The sequence below is a fragment of the Falco naumanni genome, chromosome 9, assembly GCF_017639655.2.
Source record: "Falco naumanni isolate bFalNau1 chromosome 9, bFalNau1.pat, whole genome shotgun sequence".
Taxonomy (NCBI): Eukaryota; Metazoa; Chordata; class Aves; order Falconiformes; family Falconidae; genus Falco; species Falco naumanni.
Genome location: NC_054062.1, coordinates 4981305 through 5005450, shown reverse-complemented (window position 1 = coordinate 5005450; position 24146 = coordinate 4981305). Strand labels below are relative to the sequence as shown.

The following is a 24146-nucleotide window of genomic DNA, read 5'->3' as shown; positions in this document are numbered from 1 at the left end:
CTTAAAATTAATTGAAACAAGCTGGAAAGGCAATTTTTCAGCCTGAACGGAGGAAGCTGGGGAGAAGAAAGGGCTTTGTGCTCTTCCCTGTGCCATTTGCCATGCAGCCGCATCGCTTCCAGCCAGAGCTACATGTGCTGGCTGGGGCAAAGCCCTGCCCCAGGTCCCTCACTTTTGCAAATCGCTTCCACTTTTAGAGGAAAGAAAAAAAACCCTATCGCTCAAATGCACGGAAAACCCCATTTCTTTACTCCTTAGATGTTTGGAAATGGCTTCAGTTCCTCTGGGGTGTTTTACCGACGCCCTTGTTGCATGGTATAAATCCTTCCTGTGAACACCCCTTTATGGGGGAGCGTGTCACAATGATTCTCCCTGATTGCCGCTTGTGAAATGAGTCAACATTTATGGCACCGGGGGGACGCTGACTGCGGGACGCCGCGTAGGTGGCTGTCCCACCCGCCGCAGAGGAGTGGCTGCGGGCACTCGCTGCTCTCCATCTTCACCAAATTATTTCCCAAGTTTTCCATTTTTCCTCCCAAATTTTCCACTTTTTTCCCAAGGGAAGAAGCAGTGTGAACATGAAGCCTCCGAGGTGCAGCCGTGCGTGACACGGGTCCCTGCCCTCTCCGCTTGCCCACCCAGCACCCTTCCCATTGCCGCCCTGGCGCTGAGCCCGGCCGGCGCCTCGTGGCGTGACCGCAGCCTTCACCGAGGCCAGCACATGAGGGGGCGAAGCTGCCAAGCCCATCTTTCGTTGTATTTCCCCCTTTTTTAATGGTTTTACTGAGGTGGGGATGGAGCTCAGCTGGAGGAGGAAGCAGCAGCGGATTTAAATTGGGGGTGAGACGCTGTCATCTGGACCAGCGCCCCTTGAGTGGCTTTAAAAAAAGAAATTAGATAAAAATCCACACTTTCCTTCAAAAAGAGCGGTCGCCCTCATTTGCCGTGGTCTATTTATAAACTGTTTAGAAGGGCCATGATAACCTAAGCAGGATGCGGCGTCCCTACAGGGGACATTCCCCGGCCCACAGATAAACTGTTTGGGTTATTTAGGATGTGTTAAAGCAGGGCTGCTTATGAAGGCTGGAATTCTTTGCGAGGGGTGAGATTGGGAAGAGCGCAGGGTCTGGCTCCACGGCTCTGGGACTGCATCCTGCCCGGGGAATTGCTGATCTGCTGCCGGTTTGACGCTGAGGGACCTTGCTTCTTGCTGATACGCCGCCGGGTTTAGGATGCAGGAGGGCTGGCGGTGTGGAGAAGCCCCGTGGAAGTGAGGGGCTGGAGCAGCGGTAGAGGATTCAGGGCAGATCAACGCAAGGTGGGTGATATAAAAGGAAAAAAAAACCATCCAACAGCCCAGGCCATCGCTAGTGTGGCAGCTCAATGCTCAGAAGAGGGACATGTGGCTCTGGAAATGATGCTGCGGGGCTGGATCCTGCACGTGGTGCTCCCAGGGGATGCTGCCTGCCAGCTGCTTGGGAAGCCCCACGCAAGGAAGCTGCTGCCTACCATGGATCAGATTATTTTATTTTAACTTTTATTCTTTTTGGGGGGCTGCAGGGAGGGCTGGCTCTGAGTTTGGGGTCTGTGGGGCTGCTCAGGGGGTTCTGTGTCCTCACCCTGGTGCCGTTTCCCCTTCTCTCACTTGGTTTCAGGGCCACCTGCCTGCTCCCTGCCTGCTCCAAGCTTTGCATCCATGGGGTGTATTTCTGATCTCTACATCCGTTTTCCTGGCAGTTCCAAGCCCGAGACCTTTTTGGCGGCCTTTAGCTGCTTTTTTTGATGGATTTCCTCCTTTTTTGCAAAGTTTCTCCAGGCAAGGCCAGCACTGTGGGTGTGGGACCCTCCATCCTGGAGCTGCTGGGGCTCACCCTGGATCTGTTCTGGGATGTGGGCACCCATAGCTTCCCTGCAAAGGGACCTGCTGGCCCTGCGGGGGTTCGTTCACCTTGTTCTGCCTTCCCAGGGGAGCAGAGGGGCTTGGGGTGCACGTGTCAGGGATGCAGCTGCTGCTCATCAGCCCTGGAGGTATTTTGGCTACGCAGGCGATGTGCCAAAAAAAATATGCAGGAAACCCCTAACATTGTCTCTGAGTTGGTGCCCAGCAGCAAGGGACCATGCGGGCGCCCCAACCTCTGGCGATGCTTTCCGGTGGGTACCAGTATCGGGGGGTGCCCATCACCCGTGGGTACCCAAACCAGTGGGTACAGGTCGGTAACTGGTACCACAATCTTGGCTCGGAGGTGGCCGTTCCCCTGTCCCCGGGGCTTTCTCGCCCCTTTTCCCCCCGAGGCGCGCCGTGGTGGGGCAGAGCTGTGGGAGAGGCTGTGTTTGCGCAGGATTTGCATTCGTGGCTGCAGGAAGGGCCGTGGCCCCGCAGCCGCTCGGCCCGATCCCCAGCCACCATTTCCTCCCTGCCTGGGGCCCGGCGCGGGGCTCCGGCACCGGCAGGGACACGGGACAGGGCTTGTGGCCCCAAGGTGAGTGGAGGGGACTGGGGTTGGCAGGAGAGAGGGTCCCAACCCCCCCACACCGCTGCCCTGTACAGACCCACCCCATCGCGCCGCCCCATTGCATGCAGACAGCCCCCCGGGTGCACGGCCCCAGTGCACAGGGGTGCCCCCCCCCCCCCCCATAGCTGCACTGTCCCCCTGCACCCCCCTGCCACTGCCACCCTGCCTGTGCATGTCCCCGCCATTGCACAGCCCCCCCATGTACACAGCCCACTCCATTGCATGTGGGGGGCCCCCCAGGCACTGCTCCCCCATTGCATTGCTCCCCACGCAGCACCCACCCCACTATGTTGTCCCCCACATACAGACGCCCCCCGTTGCATTGTCACCATGCCAACATGTGCCCGCCCCCCCAGGATGTCCCCTCCCCATGGCACGGAAGCTTGTTCCCTCTACTTTGGGGTGCCAGAGGTCCCCAAAGCCCCATGGGGGGGATGCAGCCCCCACACCAGGGCCGCGGCAGGGGCAGCAGCAGCACGAGGAGGTATTGGCCAGGAACACCAGCAGCAGCCAGTTTCTACAGTCCTGTCCCCCTTCTCCCCGCCTGCCCGATGGGTCACACTGGAGGGACGTCCCCACATGGGACACCTCTTGGTGCCAGCGATGCCCCTGCCCCGTCCTCCCGCTCCCCCCAGGCGCCCCCCTGGCTTTCTTGGCAGCTACCCCAGACTGAGCCAAGGATTTGGGAGGCTGGTTAGCGTTGGCACCAGGACAGCATCCCCAGCTGCCAGCGCCAGCCCTGCAGCACCCTGCGTCCATCACCTGTCACCTGCACGGGCACCCCATGGCTGTGTGTGGCCCCCGGCACAGGCTGGTGGTGGCCACGCTGCCCCGCTGAGGTCCCCACGTGCCATCCAGCTCCCCCAGCACCACCAGGGTCCTACACAGGTTGCTCCCACGTCCCCACTGTAACCAAGAGCTTGTCACCGTCTGCTCTGGCCATGGCCCCCGCCAGCTCTCTGTCCCCACAGCTGGGGAGGGGTTTAGCAATGCCATTTCCCAGGCAGGGTAAGCATCCCTGGAGGCATTGCTTCGAGCCCTGCTTCCACTCTCCCTTGCCTTCCTGCTGCATTTCCAAGGCTGCCTGCCCCCCATGCCCCCCCACCTGCCCAAGGGGCGCTGGGGATGGCTCACGCTCCTTCCCAGTTTCAGCAATAATTTTTTTTCTGGGCTGTTAAGGTTTGCTCACAGCCCTTGGGTGGTGGCTGGGAGCTTCTTGCTCCTCTAATTGCTTGGGGGGGCATTGCTTTTCTTTTTCTTAAATGGTTTTCAACCGTGCTGCTTGTGGGAATATCTTCCTTCACAAAAATCTGAATTAGCCAGAAAAACATTTATTTTCATGGCTACTCCTGAAATCCCTGCCCAAGCTCCTCCGGAGGGGACCTCCAGCTTGGGGTCAGCCCTGCCGGGCTTCCCAACCTTGAGAGCAGCTCCCAGCTTTTCCATGCCAGTGGCTGTCCTGCAGCTGAGCTCCTCTGCCTTCGTGACACAAATCCCCACATTTGCAAGGATTTGTTAGGCAAATCTTCCCTTGCCACAGTGGAGGCACGTCCGGCCACCCAGCACAGGGTCAGGGAGACTTTGCATGTCTGGGCTGCGGGGATCCTGCTCGGAGCATCCCCTTCCCACGGAGATGCTGGGACCTTGATATGTATCACAGCCAGGGTGGGATCTGCACTGCGATGATCCAAAACACCCCAAATTGGGTTTTTTTTCCTTTATTTTTAGCCCTGGGCAGCTGTTCTCACAGGGAGTGGGTTCCAGCTGGGGGTTTATCCAACAACAGGAGCTTGAAAGACTGGCAAGAGGTGGCATTGCTGCTCTGGCTTTGCCAAATGGGCTTGCTTTTGGGGAGAAAAGCTTTGGCCGGATTGTGCAAGCGCAGGTGGGAGGTGTCGGGGCAGGTTCATTAGGGCTAAAGGAAAGCTGAGCTGCAGGTGGAGGCGAGGTGGAGCTGCTGTGATGAGCCCTTGCACTGCCAGGTACAGAAAAAACTCCGCTGCTTCCTCCTCCTCACAATGCAGCTGGTGGAAGAAGTAAGTGGATTTTCCCTGGGGAGTTTTTGTGCAGCGAGGGCTCGGGGTGCCCGCGCCGTCCCTGGCAGAGGTCAGTCCTGCAGCAGCTGTGCGGCCTGGCCCGGCTGCCCCCATGTCCCGCTGCCGTGGGGCTGGGGGCTGCCAAGGGGCCAAAAGCCACCGCGGGGTTGGGGTGGCTGGGGCAGAGGAGCTGCTGTGGTGCAGGAGCCTGCCCAGGGACAGACAAATAACTCTTCTGGACTTGCTGGTTTTTTCCAGACTCACTGTTTTTTTATGGACTCACCATTTTTTCCCCGGATTCACTTAATTTTCTGCCCTCCCTGTTTTCCCTGCTGACAAGGTCCCTCATCCCCAAGCTGCACCAGCTCTGGGACAGCCCCGATAACCTCCCAAAGCATCACCGCTTCGACCTTTGTTGGTGACGGGCTCCCAGCTAATTACACCCCAGAGGGTGGGGATGTTTTGCCTGAACTTTGGGCTTTCGAGGCTGCGCGGGTGATGAGCTCATCCCGCTGCCCCATCCCCATCCTGCTGCGGACACCTGGGATTCGTGTTTCTTTGCACGATGCCACCGTGACGGCAGCCACCGAGGAGGGCTTTGAGCAAGAGAGGGGAGAGAAGACGGGGAGAAGGAAGTGCCGCTGCCAGCCACTCCTCCTCACCATTTCCTCTCTGCGGTTGGGTTTTTATACGGATAAGGGGGGCCAGAGGAGCAGCTGGCCTGTCCAAGGCCGGGGGCTGGGCTCGGCAGCCGAAGAGGAACGCCAGCAGTCGGCCTCAAGGAAGACGCTGTGGGTAACTGCGCTTGGTTCGGCTCCCCCATCCTGCCCCCCACCCCGCGGAGGGTCACTGGGGCACCCCTCGGCTTCGGCCACTTCAAGCTCCATCCCCACCACCACCTCCTGCTGGTCCCAATGGACCCTTCCCACCAAAAAACGCCCCAGTTTTGTGGGGACCCTCCTGTTCCTGCTGGTTTGGGATGCTCCAGGCTCTTTCCCTGCGCTTGCTGCCCTTCCCAATTGGTCTCAGTCTTTGGAGCTTGGTAAAATGTTTGAGCTGGGAGGGAGGCTGGCAGGGCTTGGTGGCGAGCAGGCTCTCGGGGCAACACGGGTGGCTTTTGCATTGCTTGGCTGTCACCTTTGTGCTGCGTTTTTGGGGAGGGTGAGTGCCTGTAGACCCCGAGCTCAAGCGGTGAAGCAAACCATGTGTCTCAGCTTGTTTCTGAGCAGTGTTTGTGGGGAGCTGCAATGCGGAGTGCCAGGGCTGTGCCCTGCACCGGGGCCGTGCTGGACTCTGCCAGCAGCCAGGATTTTTGCTCCCAGCCACGGAAACCCTTCGATCCGCAGCCCCTGCTGCCAGGGGCTGTTTTGCTCCACATGCCCCCTGTAAATATTCAGTTTTGGTCAGATGGGGTTGGATTTCAGCTGGGATGGGGGATCAGCTTTTGGAATTTTCCAGCTGTTCCCTTTTCCCAGCACCTTTGCTAACCCAAAGAGCCTGAGTCTGGGGGGCAGCTCCCTCCTCTCCAGTGCCATCCTTGGGATTCAGCAGCCGGCACTTTAACTGGGGACACGTTTCTCTGGCTGCTGTCAGCCCATGTCTCCTGCAAACTGGGCACTGTCTACCCACAAACATCATCTGCCCGGGGGCTGCCCCTCCCCAGTCCTGTCCCAGTTCCCTCCCAGCTGCCTCTGACTGCTGCACAGGCTGGTCTGTTGTGGAAACCTTGTTTTGGCAGGAGCAGGGTCATGCACAAAGGCAAATGTTGGGGAAGAGCTGAAGGAGGAAGGCTGGAGGTTTCTCAGCAGAGCTAAAAGCAAGCCTTCCTGCCGTGCGGCCGGAGCGGGCGCAGAGCAGCAACTAACGGTGTTTGCACAAGCACTTGTGATGCTGCAGGCTGCATGGCCGGGTTCTTTTTCCTATCGTTTTTGCCAAACATCTAATTAAGCTGCTGAATGCCCATCTCTGCAGGCTGGCAGCGCTGCTGGGCTAGCACAGCTGCCTGCCCTGGCCCCGGTCTGGTGTTGAGCAAGCGGGGGCTGCTCTCACAAAACTTGAGTCCTATGTAAATACCAGCAGGTATTAGGAACTGAGTCACGGTATTAATGGGATTATTATATGCGTGACTGGACAGATTTCTTGCTGAGGATGGGATTTGGTCCCTCCACCCTGCCTCACTCGGCTCATCTGGAGGGTTGGGCATCCCATGCTGGTGGGATGGATGTGCTGTTTGGGCTCACAGCTTTTGGGAAAGAAGGTCTTAAGCATCTCCCAGCTAATAGCGCTCAGTCCTTGCTGTTTTCCACCAGCTTCCCCGCACGAACACAGCAGTGGTCAGAGAGCTGGCTCTGGGTGCAAGGAGCTGAGCCACTTCATGCTTCGGCCAGGGCTAGGGGCAGGGTGGGATGGCAGCCTGCTGTGTGCCGCTGCCCCAGGGGAGCGTTTGGGATGTCTCTATTTCCCTGCCCGTGTCCTTCTGATCCTTAAGCCTTTTCCCATGAACTCCCACAGCTTCCCCCCGGCATTCAATCAGCCCCCTCTATACCTGCGTGGGTTTGGGGCTGAGAGAGCTTCACCGTGCGTTTGCACTGATGTGTGTTACAGCCAGGAGGGCTGTCCTGGCCCCAGGCTGAGCTCTGCCATGTCCCCGCTCCCTGGGGACCGCGTCTGTGCCAGTCTGTGCTGCACAGGCTGCTTCCCAGCAGCTCTGGGAACAGCCAACCTTTTGGGGACCTTCTGGCACTGTGTGAGCAGCGCAAAGCGTGCAAGATGAAGAGAAGCAAAGGTGTGACCCCAGGGTGGTGTGGGGACAACCCGGGGCTCCCTGGCATCCCTGGTTAGCAGTGGGCCCCTAGACCTCCTGCCAAACACTGTCTCTGTGCCTGTTTGCAGGAATCTCATCCAACTGGTTTTGCTCTGGGCACGGCCAAAGCCTGCAAATGGTCAGCAATTAGTACTCGGGGCTAATTGCTGCACAGCAGTAGCTCGTCCAGCAATTAGCGCTGGGCTGGCCCCAGCTCCTTCCCACAAGGAGCCGGCTGCCAGCACATGGAGTAGCAGTCAGCTTGTCCCCGAGGCGGGGGTGAAGGCTTTGCTCGGCGTGTCCCGGCACTTCGGAGGGGCCGGGGAAGGAGCAGGGTGAAGCGAGGAGACGCCTGGGAGCGTTTCCCTGTGACTCCCCACGCAGCATCCCCGGCCGCCCTTTTGCTCGCTATGTGCCGGCGGGCGGCTGCCTGCGTCAGCCTCGTGGCAGGGGAAGTAAAACCTTCGCTGGAGCGTGACATTTTGCAGGTTGGTGACTTCCTGCTGAGCCGAAGCGAGTTAATAACAAACCTTTCGGGAACCTCCTCCTCCTCCTCACCAGGGATGTGGTGCTTTAAGCCAGACCTAGGCTTGATTTTTCCTGGATGGCTGGTGAAAGCGGCTTGCCTTGCTCTGCCCGTGCTGCCTCCCTGCTCTCGGGGCTGGCGATGTCACGGCAGCAAAGTGTCCCTTGCGTCAGCGCTGCCGCAGTCCAGAGGCGGTGGGGAAATGCCCTCCCACCATGACACAGCTTCTGCCACCACTGCCTTCGTGTCAGGCAGGGATGGATCCGTCCCTGGCACTGTGGCACGTGGAGGTGGTCGTGCATGGGGTCCTGCGCCGTGTGGCTGCATCCAGGGCTGGAGGTCTGTGTTCTCGCGGCGGCTTGCCCCCCGAATCCGTGCCTCTTGTCATCGCATCCCACTGCTGGAACATGGCCTCTCCTCTTCTTCCTAGTTCACTGACTGAGGTTTGCCCATGTGTTCCCCATCCAGAAGGTTATTCCCAGGGATGCTCATGTCCCTGCGCTCTCCTGCGTGGCTCCGGGGTCTCGTGTGGGAACGGCACAGCATCCACCACGTGTCTGGGGTGTGAGTGCACGGGCACACGGGGCAGGGAAGGACTGTGGGGGTAGGAGGGTCGGGGTGCTGTGGGGCAGCCCCGCTCCTCTCCCCACAGCTGTGTGCTGCTGGCAGGCTTAGTCACAGCTGTGCCCCTTCTCTGCAACCTGTTTGAGCGCCTCCTGTCCTGGGGCAGCCTGGGGACACTGCCCTCACCTCCTCCCCCTGCCAGCAGTGCCTGGCACTGCTGGCACACCCATCGGTGGGGAAGAATCCCCCCAGGGAGATGCTGTGCCACCACAACCTGCGTGGCAAGAGCGTTTTCATAGCAGGTTACTCCCATGCACGCTCCCACACCCCGCAGCAGCTGTGCGGGTGGCTGTTCCTATAGGAGTGTGTACGTGTGTGTGCACGTGTGCAGGTGTGGAGGGGTGGGTTTTCGTCCTGCTTAAATCCAGCAGATGTAAGGAAATAGGACTGGGAAGTTCAGTTCGGAGCATGGGTCGGTCTGCCCGGGGCTCCCCAGCTCTGGCTTCAGCCAGCTCTGAGATTTCCTTCTATATGTGAAGGCAGGATTGGTTTTGTGACATACATCAATTTGCATTTATTTACACTGAATTTCATCCATAGTTTTGCACGTCTAGAGCATCTTCCAGAAAATCAGCTTAGGTCTGAAAGTCTCTCTGCCACCTTACCATTGCCAATTGCTACAGATAATGGTTCTGTCTGTTAGAAAGTGGGATATCTGTCTAATCTGTTATTGGTCACTTTCTGGTCTTACAAATTGGTTTTACTTTGTTCTTTTGCTTTTCACAAAGCAGATGATGTGAATGGGCTGCAAGAACCAGACGAGATGGATGGAGAGCTGCCCTCTGCTGAGGTGGATGGGGACGTGTCCTCTGCTGCGGAGGGAGGAGAGGTGCCCAGTGCGGAGAGCGATACCGAAGGAGAGGTGCCCTGTGCGGAGAGCAGTGCAGGAGGAGAGATGCCTGGGGCTGAGACCAACGCAAAAGAAGAGGCACCTTGTGCTGAGAGCAGTGTGGAAGGAGAGATGCCCGGGGCTGACAGTGACAGAGAAGGGGAAATGCCCTGCGCTGAGAGTGATGCAAAAGGAGAGGCATCTTGCTATGAAACCGATGGGGAAGAAGTACTGGACGCTGAAATCCCAGCTGCTTCAAAGAAAATGTCTTCTATTTCTTCCCCCTTGCGGGCAATCATCCGCTTGCGACGACGATACCGGCTGCAAAAGAAAAGCCGCCTGCATTTAGAGCTCTCTCGAGAAAAGTCTTCAGAGCTTGTCCATACAAGGCTGCTCCAAAGGCAGCTTTCCTTGAACCGAACTAGCCTGTACGGCCCTTCCATGTCCTTCTTTAATGAGGCAGGCTTTGAAACTTCCCGGTACTTTACCTTTGACACATCTGTGGAGCAGTATGCAATGAAAAAATGCAGGCAGAAAAAGAACCGCAGAAAATCTAGGATAGTCCTGTATCCAGATAAAACAAAAAGATACCTTCCAACAGAGGAGAAAAGCAAGGCAAAACGCTGCCTCCTCTTACTCATTGTCATTATCTTCTTCCAGATTCTCAATGCAATAGAGAACCTGGATGATAACCTCCAAAAATATGACCTAGATGGTTTGGAAAAAACAATGCACCGGGAAGTATTTGGGCAGAAGGTTGCTGTGGAAAGTATTATGGAATTACTGAAAGACTATCTGGCTACCCACATACACAACAAGCCTCTAGTAATCTCTTTAAATGGCCCGACAGGAGTTGGAAAGAGTCATGTTGGCTGGCTGCTGGCCAAACACTTTCGTTCTGTCATGGACAATGACTTTGTGCTTCAGTACTTTGTTATGCACCACTGCCCCAGTGGGGTGGCTCCTCTTACTTGTGAAATAGATTTGTCTCGGAAGATTTCTGACATGGTTACAAGAGCAGAAATAGAAGAGAAGATACCATTGTTTATTCTGGATGAGGTTGAACTCATGTCTCCGGTCCTGCTGGATACTCTCAGCCGATTCTTTGAACCCAATCAAACTAATGAGTTCCTCAATGCCATCTACATTTTAATAAGTAACATAGGAGGTGGTGAAATAGCAAAGTTTGTTATCCAGAATGCATCTGCTGAGCTTCTGCATCAGCAAAGGGGAGCTGAAGAACTGGTCAGCATCATCCAGCCTGTACTGATTGATGCCCACCCTCTCTGGAAGTCTGCAGACATCATCCCGTTTGTTCTTCTGGAGAAAACTCACGTCATAAACTGCTTCCTAGAGGAAATGAGGAGGGAAGGGCTGTATCCTGACCAGAAGCACATCGAAAATTTAGCGAGTCAGCTCAGTTACTACACTACAGGGGACAAGGAGTATTCCAGCATGGGCTGCAAGCAGGTTGTGGCCAAAGTCAACCTGTTGTAGTGATTCACTGCAGAGACCGAGTCCTGCTCTTAGGATTTGCAAAATTCTGGGCTTATGGAGGAGTAGGTGACAGCAGGCTGTGGTCCCAGCGTCCTTTCTCAGCCCTGCACTGACTCTGCTGGGGTCAAGGTAGAGGGATGGCAGCCTGGGCTCCTCTGCAACGTGGCCTCTGGTCTCCTCCAGATGCTTCACTTGTTCCTCATGTTGCATGAATAAGGCAGGGGCAACGAAGCCCAAGCAGCCTCCCATTAATTGTGAGATGCTTTGTTTGTTCCTCTCACACTCACTTGGGATACTTGTCATTGAGGAGCTGTGAGATGAGAACAGACGCTGTGGGATATAAACAGGAGGGGGAAATAGTAACTGGGTTACTGTCCCTGCAGTACACGTAGCTGTGTCTCACTCCTCCTCCAGGCTCACAGCCTTCAGGTCTTTGCTTTGCTTGGTCCTGGCTGGTGGTACATGGAGCAGAGACAGTGCTGGATGCCTGGGAGAACTGGGGGAATTTGTGGCTCCTGACCCCCCAAACGCCCAGGCAGTCAGAGCTCCGCTTTCCCCAGCTCCTGTGTGGCCGCGTGCTCCAGACTGCTTTTTGGACCTGTTCCTGAGCTGTTGCTCTTCTGAGCTCATACCTGAGCTCACCTTTGGCACCTCCAGTGATATTTCTGCCCCGCAAGTCTGTTTGGGCTCGTCTTGAAGACTGTTCAGCTGTGCCAGCCAGTGCAGAAATAACCGACGGATTGTTTCAGGTCTGGTGGTGGCAACTCTTCCCGAGAGCTCTTCTGCTTTGTGCTTCTGGGTACAGTTCACCACACTCCTTATCTAGAAAGCCCAAAATAGCAACTGACAGATATTAAGCAGCACGCACTGGAAAAGACAGTTTGGGCTGTCTGGGCCGAGTGCAGTGGGAATCCTGGGCTTGTTCCCAGTCCTGCGAGGCCAAGAAGAGGTTCTTTGCCACCGAGACCCCGGGGAGAGCGTGCTGCCTGGAAGCACCTGAGGGAAAGCACATGTCCTTGTTTGAGCAGACAAACGGGGCAGGTATTTATGACGTTGCTTTTTCAGGTTTTGGTTTTGTACCTAAATCTCCTTCTACAATTTGTTGTGAATTATCATATACGTAATCCTATGGATGTTTGCACTGGCTGTTTGACTTGCCTCTTTCTAATCGTTGGTCTCCAAAGACTTCCATCACAAACTCCTGCTTCCAGAACTATTGTCAGGAATAAATCCAAACTATCCTGAATAAAATCCTTCTAAGTACATTTCCTTTATTTGATTGAAATGCGATTTCCCTCCCAAATTTATCTTCTGGGCCGACGTAGCTGCACTGCCATGCCTGTGCTTCTTGCTGACTTGGATCGGGAGCGAAGGCTACAGCTTTGCTGCGTGTTTCTTGCAGTCCACCTCGATGTGGGGTGTGTGTGTGCAGCTCCTCAAGGTATGCTCATGGTAAGCCCCATCCAAAACCCACAGAGTGCAGCAAAGGCTGTGTGCCACACAGCTCCTGCACCCCCCAGAGCTGCACAGGGGGGGCTGGGCTGGAGACTGGGTAAGTGTGTCCTTGGCTGAGATGATGCTGGGCTGGAAAGCCTGTCCATGGTTTCTCCTCTTGAAATTATCCAGTGGAGAAGCCCATGTTGGCAGAACTCCCCCATGGCACCAGAAGAGCCCCCTGAGCTGGGGGACACGCGGTTCCCAACGCCTGTACCCCTTTCCCTCCCAAAGAAGCTTGGCTTTGAGTTGCAGAACAAAATGCTGGGGGAAGGGGGCAGCCTGGGGTGACGCAGCATGTAAGCAAGTTGGCAGGCGAAGGTGTCACCTGTGGTGTACCCTGGGGTGAGTGTGCACCCCAGCATGGTGCTGCAGACCCACCCCTGGCTGCCTGGCCCCTGCTCCATCCCAGGGTCATTTCTTTTCCATGCTGGAGTTGGAGATGCCCCCCCTGTGCTGTGCGTGGTTCCTGACAGATAACCCTGCACTGTGCCTTGTGCCCATGCGTGGACTGACGCTGCTCCCTCCCACCCAGCCTCAGGGACCGCCAGGCACATGCTTGTCCCTGTCACATCAACTGGCAGTGGATGGCACCGGGGATCGTGCCTGCGGGCGCTCAGGTGGGATGCTATCTGCGGGAACCCTGATGTCTGGACAAAGTGGGCTGCTGAGATATGGAAACAGCAAACTCCTGCCTGCTGGCATCGGCACTGACGCACCCGCTGCCTTTGGTGGTGTCTCTCCTAGCACCCACGGGTGTTGCCCAAGTCCCTGCTCAGCTGCAGGGCTCCATCGTTTTGCAGCCAGCCTCTGGGACTGGGGCAGTGACCCTGCTCTGCTTGGTGCCCACAGCCCCGGTCACCTGTAGGAATGTCGTCAGGCACAACCTTCCGTCCAGCCTCTTCCATTTTCCAGCTGCAGGAGGATCCTTAGTGGTTCCTGCGAAAGGGCTGAAAGCTGGAGACCACTTGACCCTCAAACCGGTCCTACACGCAAGCTGGGAGGCTTTTCTTTTGTACAGACGCTGATAATGAACGGCTTTCATGAAGCCTGTGGGCTTGGAGCACTCCAGGCAGGAACGCCGTGGCCAGGTTTCCCAGGGCACTCCTGTGCCAGGGACGTGGCTGCCTGCTCCGTGTGGCCCGGGGCTCTGAGGCTGCAAACGGGCTGTGCCCTGTGTTTCTGCACGGACATGGCCTGTCTCCAACCAGAGGAAGGTGAGTGCATGGACACGTTCTGCATGAGCTCTGGCTAACTTCAGCTGCCTCCAGGAAAAGAGGTTCATCTTTAAATATTCCTAAAAAGGAGCTAATCCCAGCTGCCTCCGTTAATCAAGCTGAGCCTGTCTAAAGCCGCCTCCAGAGGTGGATGCTGGCTGATGTGGCCAGCCTGGCTGTGAGGCTCAGTCCTCCCTGGGATTGCTTTCTGCTGTGGGAAGATGCTCCAGTGATGGCACAGTACTGGACTAGAGCTGCTCTGTTACACACCACAGCATTGTGCCAGCCTTGCTGGTCCTGCCTGGTCCCCGAGCTTCCCCAAGTGTCGCTGGAGCTGCTCCTACAGCAGTGTGCCCACCCAGCAGGACCTTGCCCTTGCTGGCAGGTGCCTCTGGTTAGGATGGCTCTGCCAAGGCCCACAGAGGACACGGCACATTGGCCTGGGGCACCTGAACAGTGTTTGCAGGTAGGTGCATATTTGAGATGCCACTTGCAGGGGATGCAAGAGTGACAGTCAACCCATTTTCACATACACTAATGATATGCCCTTGCACGCACAGCAAGGAAAAGCTACAGGTGATCCCTGGAAGGTTAAGTGCTTTGTTGCTTTCTTTCCAGCTCCTGTGGTCATCACTAAACAGATGAGCTGGAACCAGGAAAGCAAATTTTAACATCAGTGATAGCAGGGGAAGATCACAGATTGCAGTAGGGGAGAAAAGAGCAAGGACAGCTCAGGTAACAGCTTTCCCAATAGCTGTGAATGATGCAACTCATCTGAGGGTGCAGAGGGAACTGTCTGCAATGGCTTTTGAGACCACAGGGTGATGGGGTGAGTCTGAAAGGTGGAGGGAGGACAAGCACCCGCTCTCCTTGGCAAGGGGGAGAAAGGCACAGGTGAATATGGGAGCAAATGCACGGGAGGAATAACATCCAACGTTTTCCAAGTTAAGTTGTGACCGTAGAGTCTAATTCCCTCCCCTGACAGCTGATAGGATAGTCAAAGAATAGCTGTTAATAGTTACTAGGATGAACTGGAAAGTTTTCCAGAGCTTGGGAAATTCAATATTGCCCAAACAGTGGGGAGGACAGAGATGGGAGTTTGTCTGCCCATTGGATTTAGAGGGGATGCGGAGCTGAGAGGCATGCAAGCATTGCAGAAGACAGGCTTGGGATGAAACGCATAAATTGGAGGAAAGGTCTGAAAGAAGGTGCTGCAGAGGAGGGTGAGAATGAGCAAATGCACGTTCCAGGGCTGGGAGGGTGAAGGGCTGGAAGGAAAACAAGCCGGGGGGGGATCGCAGCGCTCACGCTCCACACATGGAATAACACCACGGGGTTGTGAGAAAGGCAAACATCCCATTAAAACGTATAAATAGGTGTGTTGCATATGCAAGGGATGAAGTAATGCGGGGCCATGCGTGGTGCCTTGCTGGAGCGCTGTGGCCATATTTGGGCACCCTCCTGGGGAGGGAGACCTGGGACTGCGGCGCACCAGCCGCCCTGCCTGCAAAATGAGGAGGGGAGCGAGCCAGGGGGGGTGTGATGCAGCCTGGGGAAAAGTTTCAGGTGAAGCATGATAAGAGGTTTCAAATATGCAAAAGACTGGCAGATAGGAGACAGTGGTGCTGGGTTTGCTGGTCCTCCTTGGCAGGGTGTGGAGTTGGCTCTGGAGAGTGAGAATTAGGTTAAACTTCAGGAAAATTGCTGTAGCTGCAGAAGTGAAGCACCAAAATGGATTTACTGGAGCAGCTGCAGAACTGCTGCTGCTGAACCTAGGGACAGAAGAGGATGGTTTAGCCAGAGCCCCAGAACTCTGCCTCGGTGCTCTCACAAGGTCCCACTTCACCCATCTTCTATCACCCCTTGGTGCCTGTCAAGGGTTCAGCTGTAACTTTCTCCTTCCCAGCCACGTGGCTGGTCTTACTTGCAGTGTTTAGTTTTCACAGAGGTCACACCAATTTAACGTTACTGCTCTGTAGTGGATTCGTTTCAGTTACTAAAATACCTGGATTTAGGTGCAAAGTTTCAGGCACCTGTATCTGAAAACTGTCAGCCTGGGGAAGCGTGGTGAGATCAGTGAGTAACTCCCGGAATGGATTGATTTTCCCAGGTGGAATGAGTTAGAAGGACAAGGGAATCAGCCAGTATTGAAACTAGAGTATGCAGAAGAGTTAATCACTTAAGTAAATTAATCTAGAACCCTGTTTACTTCCCCTTGCCACTTTTCCCTTATTGATTCAATTTATTGATAGAGATTAGATATGATCGTAGGGTCTAATAAGTATTAGACATGATTTTAGGTCTACATCTAGAGCTATCTCACAGAACCTGTAGCCGTCTCCGGGAAGTACCGGCAGAAGGGGCAGACCTCCCCAGCACGGTTCAATACTGCCCCGTTACAGATGTGGAGCTGGTCGGTGGCTCCCTGTGCCGCCATGCAGGAGCAGAGCTCCTGATGTGGGACTTGGCATCGGCTCTGGTCCTCCTCCGGCTCTGGAGGTTGCTGCAAGGGGCCGCTCACGGCTCCTTGCAGGATGCAGGCGGGCCAGAATCTTCTGTGGATGCTATTTTGAGTTTACCAATGCTGTGCTTCCAGTGGTGTTTCATTAACGGCTCCCTCAAGCTGGGATTCAACTGAATCCCAGTTTTTGGCATCTTGAGGTAGTCTGAGTAAGTCTGCCTGGGATTTCCCCATCCCTGCTTCCTGGAAAGAGGCTTCCCAAGAACTCAGGCCTGGGAAATGGCCACCTAGAAAAGCTTGCCTGAGCCACAGCTCATGCTCCAGGCTTCCTTGGCAGGGTTGGACGCCGGGGGCCAAGTGGTACCCAGGCAGCCCCCAGGTTATTCCAGCTCTTGTGCTCCTGGATGCAACAGTGAGGACAGAGTGAGTTCCTGCAGGCCAAACTCACGCTAAGCCAGCAGCTGTGGGCCAGGCCTTGCTTAGTTTGCTGCTAGAGCCGTGGAAGCCATCACTGCCGCCTTGAGCTATAGGTCATCTTTGTAGGGGCATCTTGCCCTGCACTTGGCTTTTGTTGCTTTACTCCGGGAGGGACAACTATGTTCTCTCCATCCCCAGCTCCCAGCCTTGCTGCTCCAGGCTCGGGCACCTCCCCAAACCCCCACAGCTTCTGTTGACTTTTGGCATCAGCTCCAGTTTCCCCAGAGGGGCAGGATGGACTCCTTCACCGGGTCCTGGCACCTGACCCCATGAGATGTGTGTACATTTTTGTGGCTGGCAAGTGATAAGTTAAAGAAAGGATTAACTGCAGCTAAACCCTCTGTTTTCACCTGTACCTTTGCCCCTCTCCTGCTCCTGTAATGTGCTGCAGTACCCAAACACTCTCACTCAAACCAGACCCATATTTTTTTGCTTGGAAGAACAGGCAAGATACCATAAATACATATTTCAGAAGCTGGGAGAAAGGTATTCCTAGAACTTAGGGTTTTCTTTTAAACATTTTGAGCCACCCAACACGATCTGTGTGCAAGTACAAAAGGAGTTGCAGGCATGACTGATATCAAGGAATCCGATGTGGTGTTCCCACCCAGCCCTCCCCAGCTGCCACATTGTCACCACATGGCTCTCAGTTCCCCGGTAGCTTTTCCAAGGCTGCAGCTGGAGAGGTACGTACAACTGGTGTTACTATCGCACGCTGTTTCTGATAGACCACAGCAAACTGCCCAGTTTTTCCTGAGATAACTTCGTGTGTCCCCATGGGATCAAGGTTTCCGAGTCACAGCCTTGCTTCGCCTATGATGAGGTGCTGCAGGGACCTTGGAAAGTCAGTTCTAAGGTTTTGCTTTGAGCATAAGCTGCTCCTTAGCTTTGAGGTTGTTGCTTCTCTCTCCGTGAAAAAGGGCTTGCGTGCCTCAGGTGAGCTCCAGCTATTTCCGATGATGTAATGGATGTTTCTGCCCCTCCCTGCAGACTTCTTTAGCACAAACAGCGCCGCAATTCTTGGATGTCTTGAGGTCAGAACGCTGTACTGAATGTTGCAGAGCACCTTGGCCTGACATGACCCAGTGTCCTCAGCTCCACCAGTGCTACGGCCTCTGTCATCTTCAGCTGCAAAAGCCACTCTGTGCTGGTGCTTTTACTCGCGTGACACATCCCATGGGCTTTCAGGTTGCACCCTTATCCTAAAGGTCCAGCACCTCCATCTCTGAGTGCTGCTCCTGATGCATTCAAGGCTCAGTTTTTGGCTTTGGTGATCTATTGATGAAATGCACTGAAGTCACTGGGTTAGAGGGGGTTGATGAAATTCAGTTCTTTGGATCCAGCTCAACAGAAATTGGTTTTCCTCTCCTTGCACCTGGTGGGCTGAAGATCTGCTTCTTGCAGTGCTGATTCATCTTAGTTCTTCTCACTTGAGGAAGATCCAGTGACCTGCTTGGACAAGCTCACCGGGAGTTATAAATACATCCCTGCGTAATACTCACATGACAATAAGCTACTGGGGAATGATCATTGCCAATAAGAACAGGATTTGTCCCTACAGGTAGAGACCCCTTTTCCTGGGGCTCATTTGGAGGCTGGGTTATTACTCGCCTCCCTACAGCTGGGTGTTGGGCAATGCTGGTGAGATGGATTAGGCTCATGAGAGATGCAAGATGTGGAACATCACTGAGAAACCTCTACATGATTAACACGAGGTGATGCTGTTGGTGCCAGAGCAGGAGTCAGGACAGGATGCTCCTGTCCATCGGGAGCTGCCCATTAACTGCGCTGAGGTAAACGCAGCTTATATAATGGGACAGCTGGAAGAAATGGAGCTGATCTGTCTCCTGGATATGATCCTGGTTGAAATAAAGGGGGTAGCTGAATGCAATACTGAATGTTTAACATCCAGGTGTATTTGGTGTCCGGTTCAGGCACCTGCCTGTAGCACTTTCTCCTCTGAACTGAGCCCGGCCAGCCCCAAACCCATGGCCTCGGAGTGGGAGGGTTCGTTACCGACCCTCCAGCCTGACATTCATGTGTTGGGACCAGGGTGGGTCTGAGGGCTCAGGCACCACAGGGCAAAGCAGCAGCAATCCCCATGAATTATTTTCTTATTGTGTGCTTCTTTTAAACCAGTTATGTGATTTAGGTGCTGCCTGACAATATTGCACCAGTCGTGGGAGGCGGATGCTCGGCAGGGAGTGCAGCTAGGGCATGGCCGCTGAGCACAGCTTTAGCCATCAGAGTTAAGGGACAAGCAATTTTACCCCACCCTGACCAGCTTCCGTGAGAGATGGTGACTACAGAGGCTGCTTGAGCCCGCTCCTTACATCTTAGGAGTTGCTTTGCCAAAAGTTGCCATTAGGCAGGTAATTTTGGAAGCAGCAATTTGTCTTCCAGCCCTCTGGACTTTGCCTTGTGGTGGAGGAAAAAGATGACTGAGGACCATTAAAGTTCTGTCTTTAAGCCCTGGCTGTGTCTCAGGTTTAAGCGCTCATCTGGGCAGCATAAGAGACTGCCCTGAGGAAGGTGTTTTTCAGCAGCAAGTGTCTTCAGGTGAGCCACTGGCTCCAGCACTTGGTTTGAATGGGGATTAGGGGTGACAGCAAAAGCCACAAGCAGTGTTGCCATGTGGAACTAATGACCATCACCTTGGAGGTGCTGGGTGGTACCTATCTAGAGATGGGACTCCATGCGTGCCAGTCACTGTGTTAGTTGCTGCATGTTGGTTTTGCCTAAGACTTAGTTTCCCGTGGAATAAGCCTGACGACTGAGAGTTTTCACATCATGACAGCAGGGGACATGATGGTGATTGACAATGCTGAAAGCACAGACGTTTGATGCCTTGTGACTTAAAGCCAATATCACTTTGTTCTTCCAAGAAGCATAAAGCAAGCAACATTAGGGAACCCAAAGGGCAAGAAGAGCTATCAAAGAACAGTTTTAAAATTTGAATTTTGCCCTTTGCTGCTTTGTGGTGGCTAAAGGCTGCCTGGGAAGACTTAGGAGAGATCAAGATATGTTTGATTTTACATTAGCCATCCAGAGCTGGTTGGCTGTTTTACAGAAGTCCATCTTTCATTCCCACCCGCTCTGTGCAGGTGTGAGATGCCCAATGCTGACAAAGATGCATGAAATTTGCAGCTAAATCCTCTAAGTTCATGACAAAGGTCCAAGAGAGCTGGAGACTTCTCCAGCAGGTTTGAGGGCACTCAGCCCTTTCAGGCTCTGTTTAGTTATCATAAGGCACCAAGAATTTGAATGTGAGTGTTGTTCTTTCCTTTTCTGGGCATATCTGAGATTGAGCTTGCCAGAGCAAGTGCTGAGGTTGCTTGTTTTCTGGGGCAGAGTGCTGAGACTGCACAGGGTCATAACAGAAACTGGGGTCTCCCACCTCCGCCTCTCCAGCTCAAGGCCAGCGATCCTGGCAGCTGGGATGGGAAGGCAGGGGAGGAAGGTGAAATCATGCCTGTCCTCAGACTCCGCTTTTGTTCTTTATAGCAGATAGGTGAATTTTAATGAAGGATATGCTCTCAAAAGCACTGAAATATCTTGAGGCAAAGTCTTGTGATAGACAGTTGTAATAAAGGAGAACGGAACTGGGCAAGAGAAAATTTGGAGCATGCTCTCCCACTCCTGTTAGCAAAGAGTGCCCACGGGCAGATCCGTGGTGCTGGGAGCAGAGACATTCCAGAGCAGTTTGTGAGTCAGCTGAGCTCCTCCCATCACAACTTCACTCATCAAAGCAAGTATTTATAGCACAGGTAGGAGTAGGGAGAGAAATCAAAGAAGAGCTTCCCAGAAAGATGCATAAATCACTCCAAGAGTTCCGCTCTGGGGTTCTGCATTTTTTGCTTTAATAAGAATGAATAAACGTGCTGTTGTTATTACTAATATTTCTTAACATTATTTCACCGGTCTGCTTTTTGAATTAAAACCATCTTTGAGCAAAGAGGTATTTTCAGAGAGCTCTCCCAGCTTTCAGAGCTATCACAGCAAGCTGCTAAGGACATGCTGTCTTACACCAGAGAAAATATTTTCTCCAGCACAGATCTGCTGAAAAACAATTCAGAAAGTCTGTCCAGGCCGATGTTTGCTGTCCGAACTGTCGGGAGACCTCCAGGCCTTCCAACAAAGCGAAGCAGAAAAGCCAGAAGGGTGCTGTACCCAGCCCAGGTGAGAAAATATTTGCCACGTCAGGAGAAAGACCTAGTCAAGCGGTGGCTGCTCTTCTTTGTTGGCATCGTCCTCATGCAGGTCTTAACTGAGGATCCTGAGCAAGAGGGACTGGCTGGGGGAAAAGGCCTTAGAAAGCAGCCACTCTGTGTGCCAGCATCGCTGCCGGCTGCAGGGCTCGGGGCTGCAGGGAACAGCTCCAGAGAAGACAGGGCTGTTTCAGAGGCCCCGGCAATTATTTCCACATCAGCTTATGGGCACCAGCCTCCCAGGCAAACCACGGCAAATGTGCCGCAACAAGCAAGGAGACATCCACACGCCTTCTGCAGGCGATGCTTGACCAGTTTCTCCCGTGCAGAGCACTAAACTGTGTGTGAGAAGCTGACCTCCTGCTCCTGCTCTCGGACATCAGCTGCTGGAGCACCATCGTCAGCAGCAGGTGGCCTGTGAACTCCTGCACCCCTCCAAGGGGACACCAGGACTCTGGTGACACAGGGGCCAGCAGTGGCCAGAAGAGACTTCGATGAAAGACCAGGACTGCAGGAAGAGCCGTGCAGTTTTCACTGCTGATTTTGTTTGTGGCTGCGATGAGAGACTGTGGTTTCCAAGAGCTGTAACAAAAGGCTGTAGGAGTTAGGTTTACACTCCTGGGTCGGGTTTGTACTCTGCTAACCTACCTGTCACTGTTGCATAACTTTTTCCAGTGCCTTTATTTGCATGTTGTCATTTAGTGTCAGTTCTCACAAATTAGCAGAAAGTAGCTCAGCTCTTGAAGTGACGAGAGTGCAAAGATCCTGTGTGCTTTCCTCCCTCTGTTACGCTGTAAGAATAAAACTGCCAAGATCAGACTTTCACAACATGTTTCATCTGAGATTTTAAAATTAAGATTTGCCACGCTGCCGTGTGCTGGGAAGTGCTGACCTTCCTGGGGAAATAAAACTGTCCAACCAGCAAGAATAGTGGGGTCAGAGCCACAGCAGGACCCAGACACCGACACACTGGTGCCCAGCACTGGGAGAGGGTTCATGAACCTGGGTCAGGTGCTACGGCTCCAGTTGGGGAGATGGGGCACGGTATGAACCACGGCACTGGGGTAAGATATCTCCTTGGGGAAACGCTGGGAGGCCCCTAAAGAAAACCATGGGACATGCTGGGAAGGAGGGTTGGTTGAGGGGAAGGTCAAACTAGGGTTCACCAGTGATCTCTTCTAACTGACACCTCTGCCATTTCTGCATTTATGGGTTACTGGGAGTTCAGCAGCACTTTGTGGTTCTGTGCGTGAATTATGGGATCAGCCACCAATTTTTTGGACAAAGTGAATGTGATGCTGTCTGGGGGCTAAAAAGCAAGATGCAGCTTGGAGTGGGGCTGCTGCCTCCCAGACATGAGCAGGCTGCCTGAGTTAGAAATAAAGAAATATGGCTCAGGACCTGGTTCTGCTCCTTGTCCAGCCATGGGGCTTATTGCAAAGAGCCACTCATGGCTCCTTGCTGGAAATGCAGAGTCCAGGATTTTCAGTGGATGATATTTTGAACTTACTGAATTTCCTGGGCTGCTTTATCAGCCAGCCCCTGAGGCTGGGATTCAGCTGCCCTAATTTAGGCATCCTGAGGAAAGTCTGAGTAATCTGCCCGGGATTTCCCCAGCCCCACTCCCTGGGAAGAGCCTGCCTGGGGAAAGGCTACCTGGAAAATCTTCTCCAAAGCATGTCCATGCTCTAGACTCGTGTATCTCATGTATGAGGACTCCTCGCCATGAAGGTCAGTCCCAAAAGGCCACGCTGTGCCTTTGCAGCCCCCAGCTTTGTCCTTCAGCTCTTCAGTCCAATCTTCCACTCTGCAGAAGAACAAACTTTTGCAGGGTTGCTCAGGGTTTTGTTCAGACCAACTTCTAAAATCTGCAGGCATGGAGATTTCACCACCTCCTTGGCCAACCTCTTACCTGGGACTTAAATCAGATCTTTTCCATGCCACGTGATGACAGACAGCTAGTGTGCCTCACATAGCTGTTCACTGAGCAATGTGTCTCAGAAAGCAGGTCTTCTCATGGCAACAGCAATTAGTTCCTCAGGCCCCGATAAGAGCAGAACTCAGATGTTTCATAATGAACTGAAGCAGCCACACGTGACCCAGAGATGGAAGGAAGCTGGATCACACATGCAGTGATTGCAGAAGAGGTGTGGAAAAACCGAGCGCAACACGGCAGGCCAAAACAGAGAAGAGCAAGGAGCTGCAGCCCACGGCAATGCAGAGGGACCTGCTTATCTCAAAAAAACTGCAGCTGAAAAAGCTGAATCACTCACAGAATGCAGCTGCTTAATTTCTACTAAAAAAAAAAAAAAAAAAAAGTGCAATCTGTCCATGTGCAGCCAGGGAACTGTGTGGAGCAAGTAGCAGCTGGAACACAACTTCTGTGAGTGGTGGCCCAGGACGAGCCCTTCAGAGGGGCTCTGCATCCCTTGTGTAGGCAGGGGAAGGCGTGCAATCACAAGGAATAACTGAAGATGGAGTTTGGAAAATTCTGGAATTGTAAAGGTTGTGGGAAAGGGAAAGGTCTTTCTACAATGGTGGTGGTGGTGGTGGTGGTGAAATCTTGCAGGGTTGGTTGCGAACCTGGTGAGCAAGGGCTTCCCCCCAGCCCAGCAGAGCCCAGAGGCACCACGAGGGGGCAGCAGAGGCAGCGGCCTGCAGCGCTCCAGGCACCCGAACGGCGACACCGCAATGGCGCACACGCAAGAAATGGCTCGGGGTCCTGTCACCGCCTTGCGAGAGGGCTGGTGTGGTGGGAAAACGGAACCTGTCCAAATAAACTAGCGCGATGGGGCCTAACCCAGCAAAACAGATGCAGGTGCCTGAAATATCAAACCCCCATCGCTGAGTCTTACAGGTGAGATGTTCTCTCGTTCCGTACAGCACAGGATGGCAAGCCGAGGTATACGGTAATGCAGATGTAACAAAGGCGGCCGTCAACCGACTTCTAAGCCAGATATTGACAGCTTAAGTCAATGCAACCGCTGAAAACTCATTTCCAACCTGGTGGCTTGAATGAGCGAAATACAAAAAGGACTGCTGTAATCTGTTGCATGAAGTCTAGCGTTTCATGTTGTGGTCAGCCCCTGCTCCTACCTGCTACGTTCCTGTTTGCTGCGGCACTTGCTCTTGGCCCGCCCTGACATGGCAGGACCAGCTCAGAGCGAGGGCAGGAGTGAAGGATGCTGCTATGGGGGGCACATTCCTGGTCCACAGCACGGTGCTGTGAGGGCTGTCACGCAGCTGAGCCTTGCCCAGCCCTGTTGTAGCTTACTCCCAGGCCTGTGCATTGCCAGGGCAGTTTAGAGATACGTGTACCAGGTCCAGCTGAGCTCACAGGGGATGGGCAGCCTGCCAGGACAGCTTTGGGAGCCCTGGAATGCCCTGGGGGGATAACAGACAGGCTCTGTAGCAGGGACATGCCAGGACTCAGTTCCGTACTTGAATTTCCAGCCCTGCAA

The 24146-nt window shown here is 54.1% G+C and overlaps 1 protein-coding gene across 13 annotated transcripts; it reads left to right on the top strand.

Moving 5' to 3' along the window:
- Window positions 1–1069: 1069 nt before the first annotated feature.
- On the top strand, window positions 1070–12093 carry TOR4A (torsin family 4 member A). Of its 13 annotated transcripts, none has more exons than XM_040607034.1 (2): window positions 1070–1318; window positions 9234–12093. In XM_040607034.1, exon 2 carries the CDS (start codon window positions 9266–9268, stop codon window positions 10826–10828), a length of 1563 nt encoding a protein of 520 aa, XP_040462968.1. In that variant the 5' UTR covers window positions 1070–1318; window positions 9234–9265; the 3' UTR covers window positions 10829–12093. The 13 variants fall into 13 exon arrangements, with proteins under 13 accessions (XP_040462968.1, XP_040462966.1, XP_040462964.1 ...); XM_040607032.1 differs by having other exon boundaries at window positions 9231–12093; XM_040607030.1 differs by lacking the exon at window positions 1070–1318 and adding an exon at window positions 2378–2480 and having other exon boundaries at window positions 9231–12093.
- Window positions 12094–24146: the final 12053 nt, after the last annotated feature.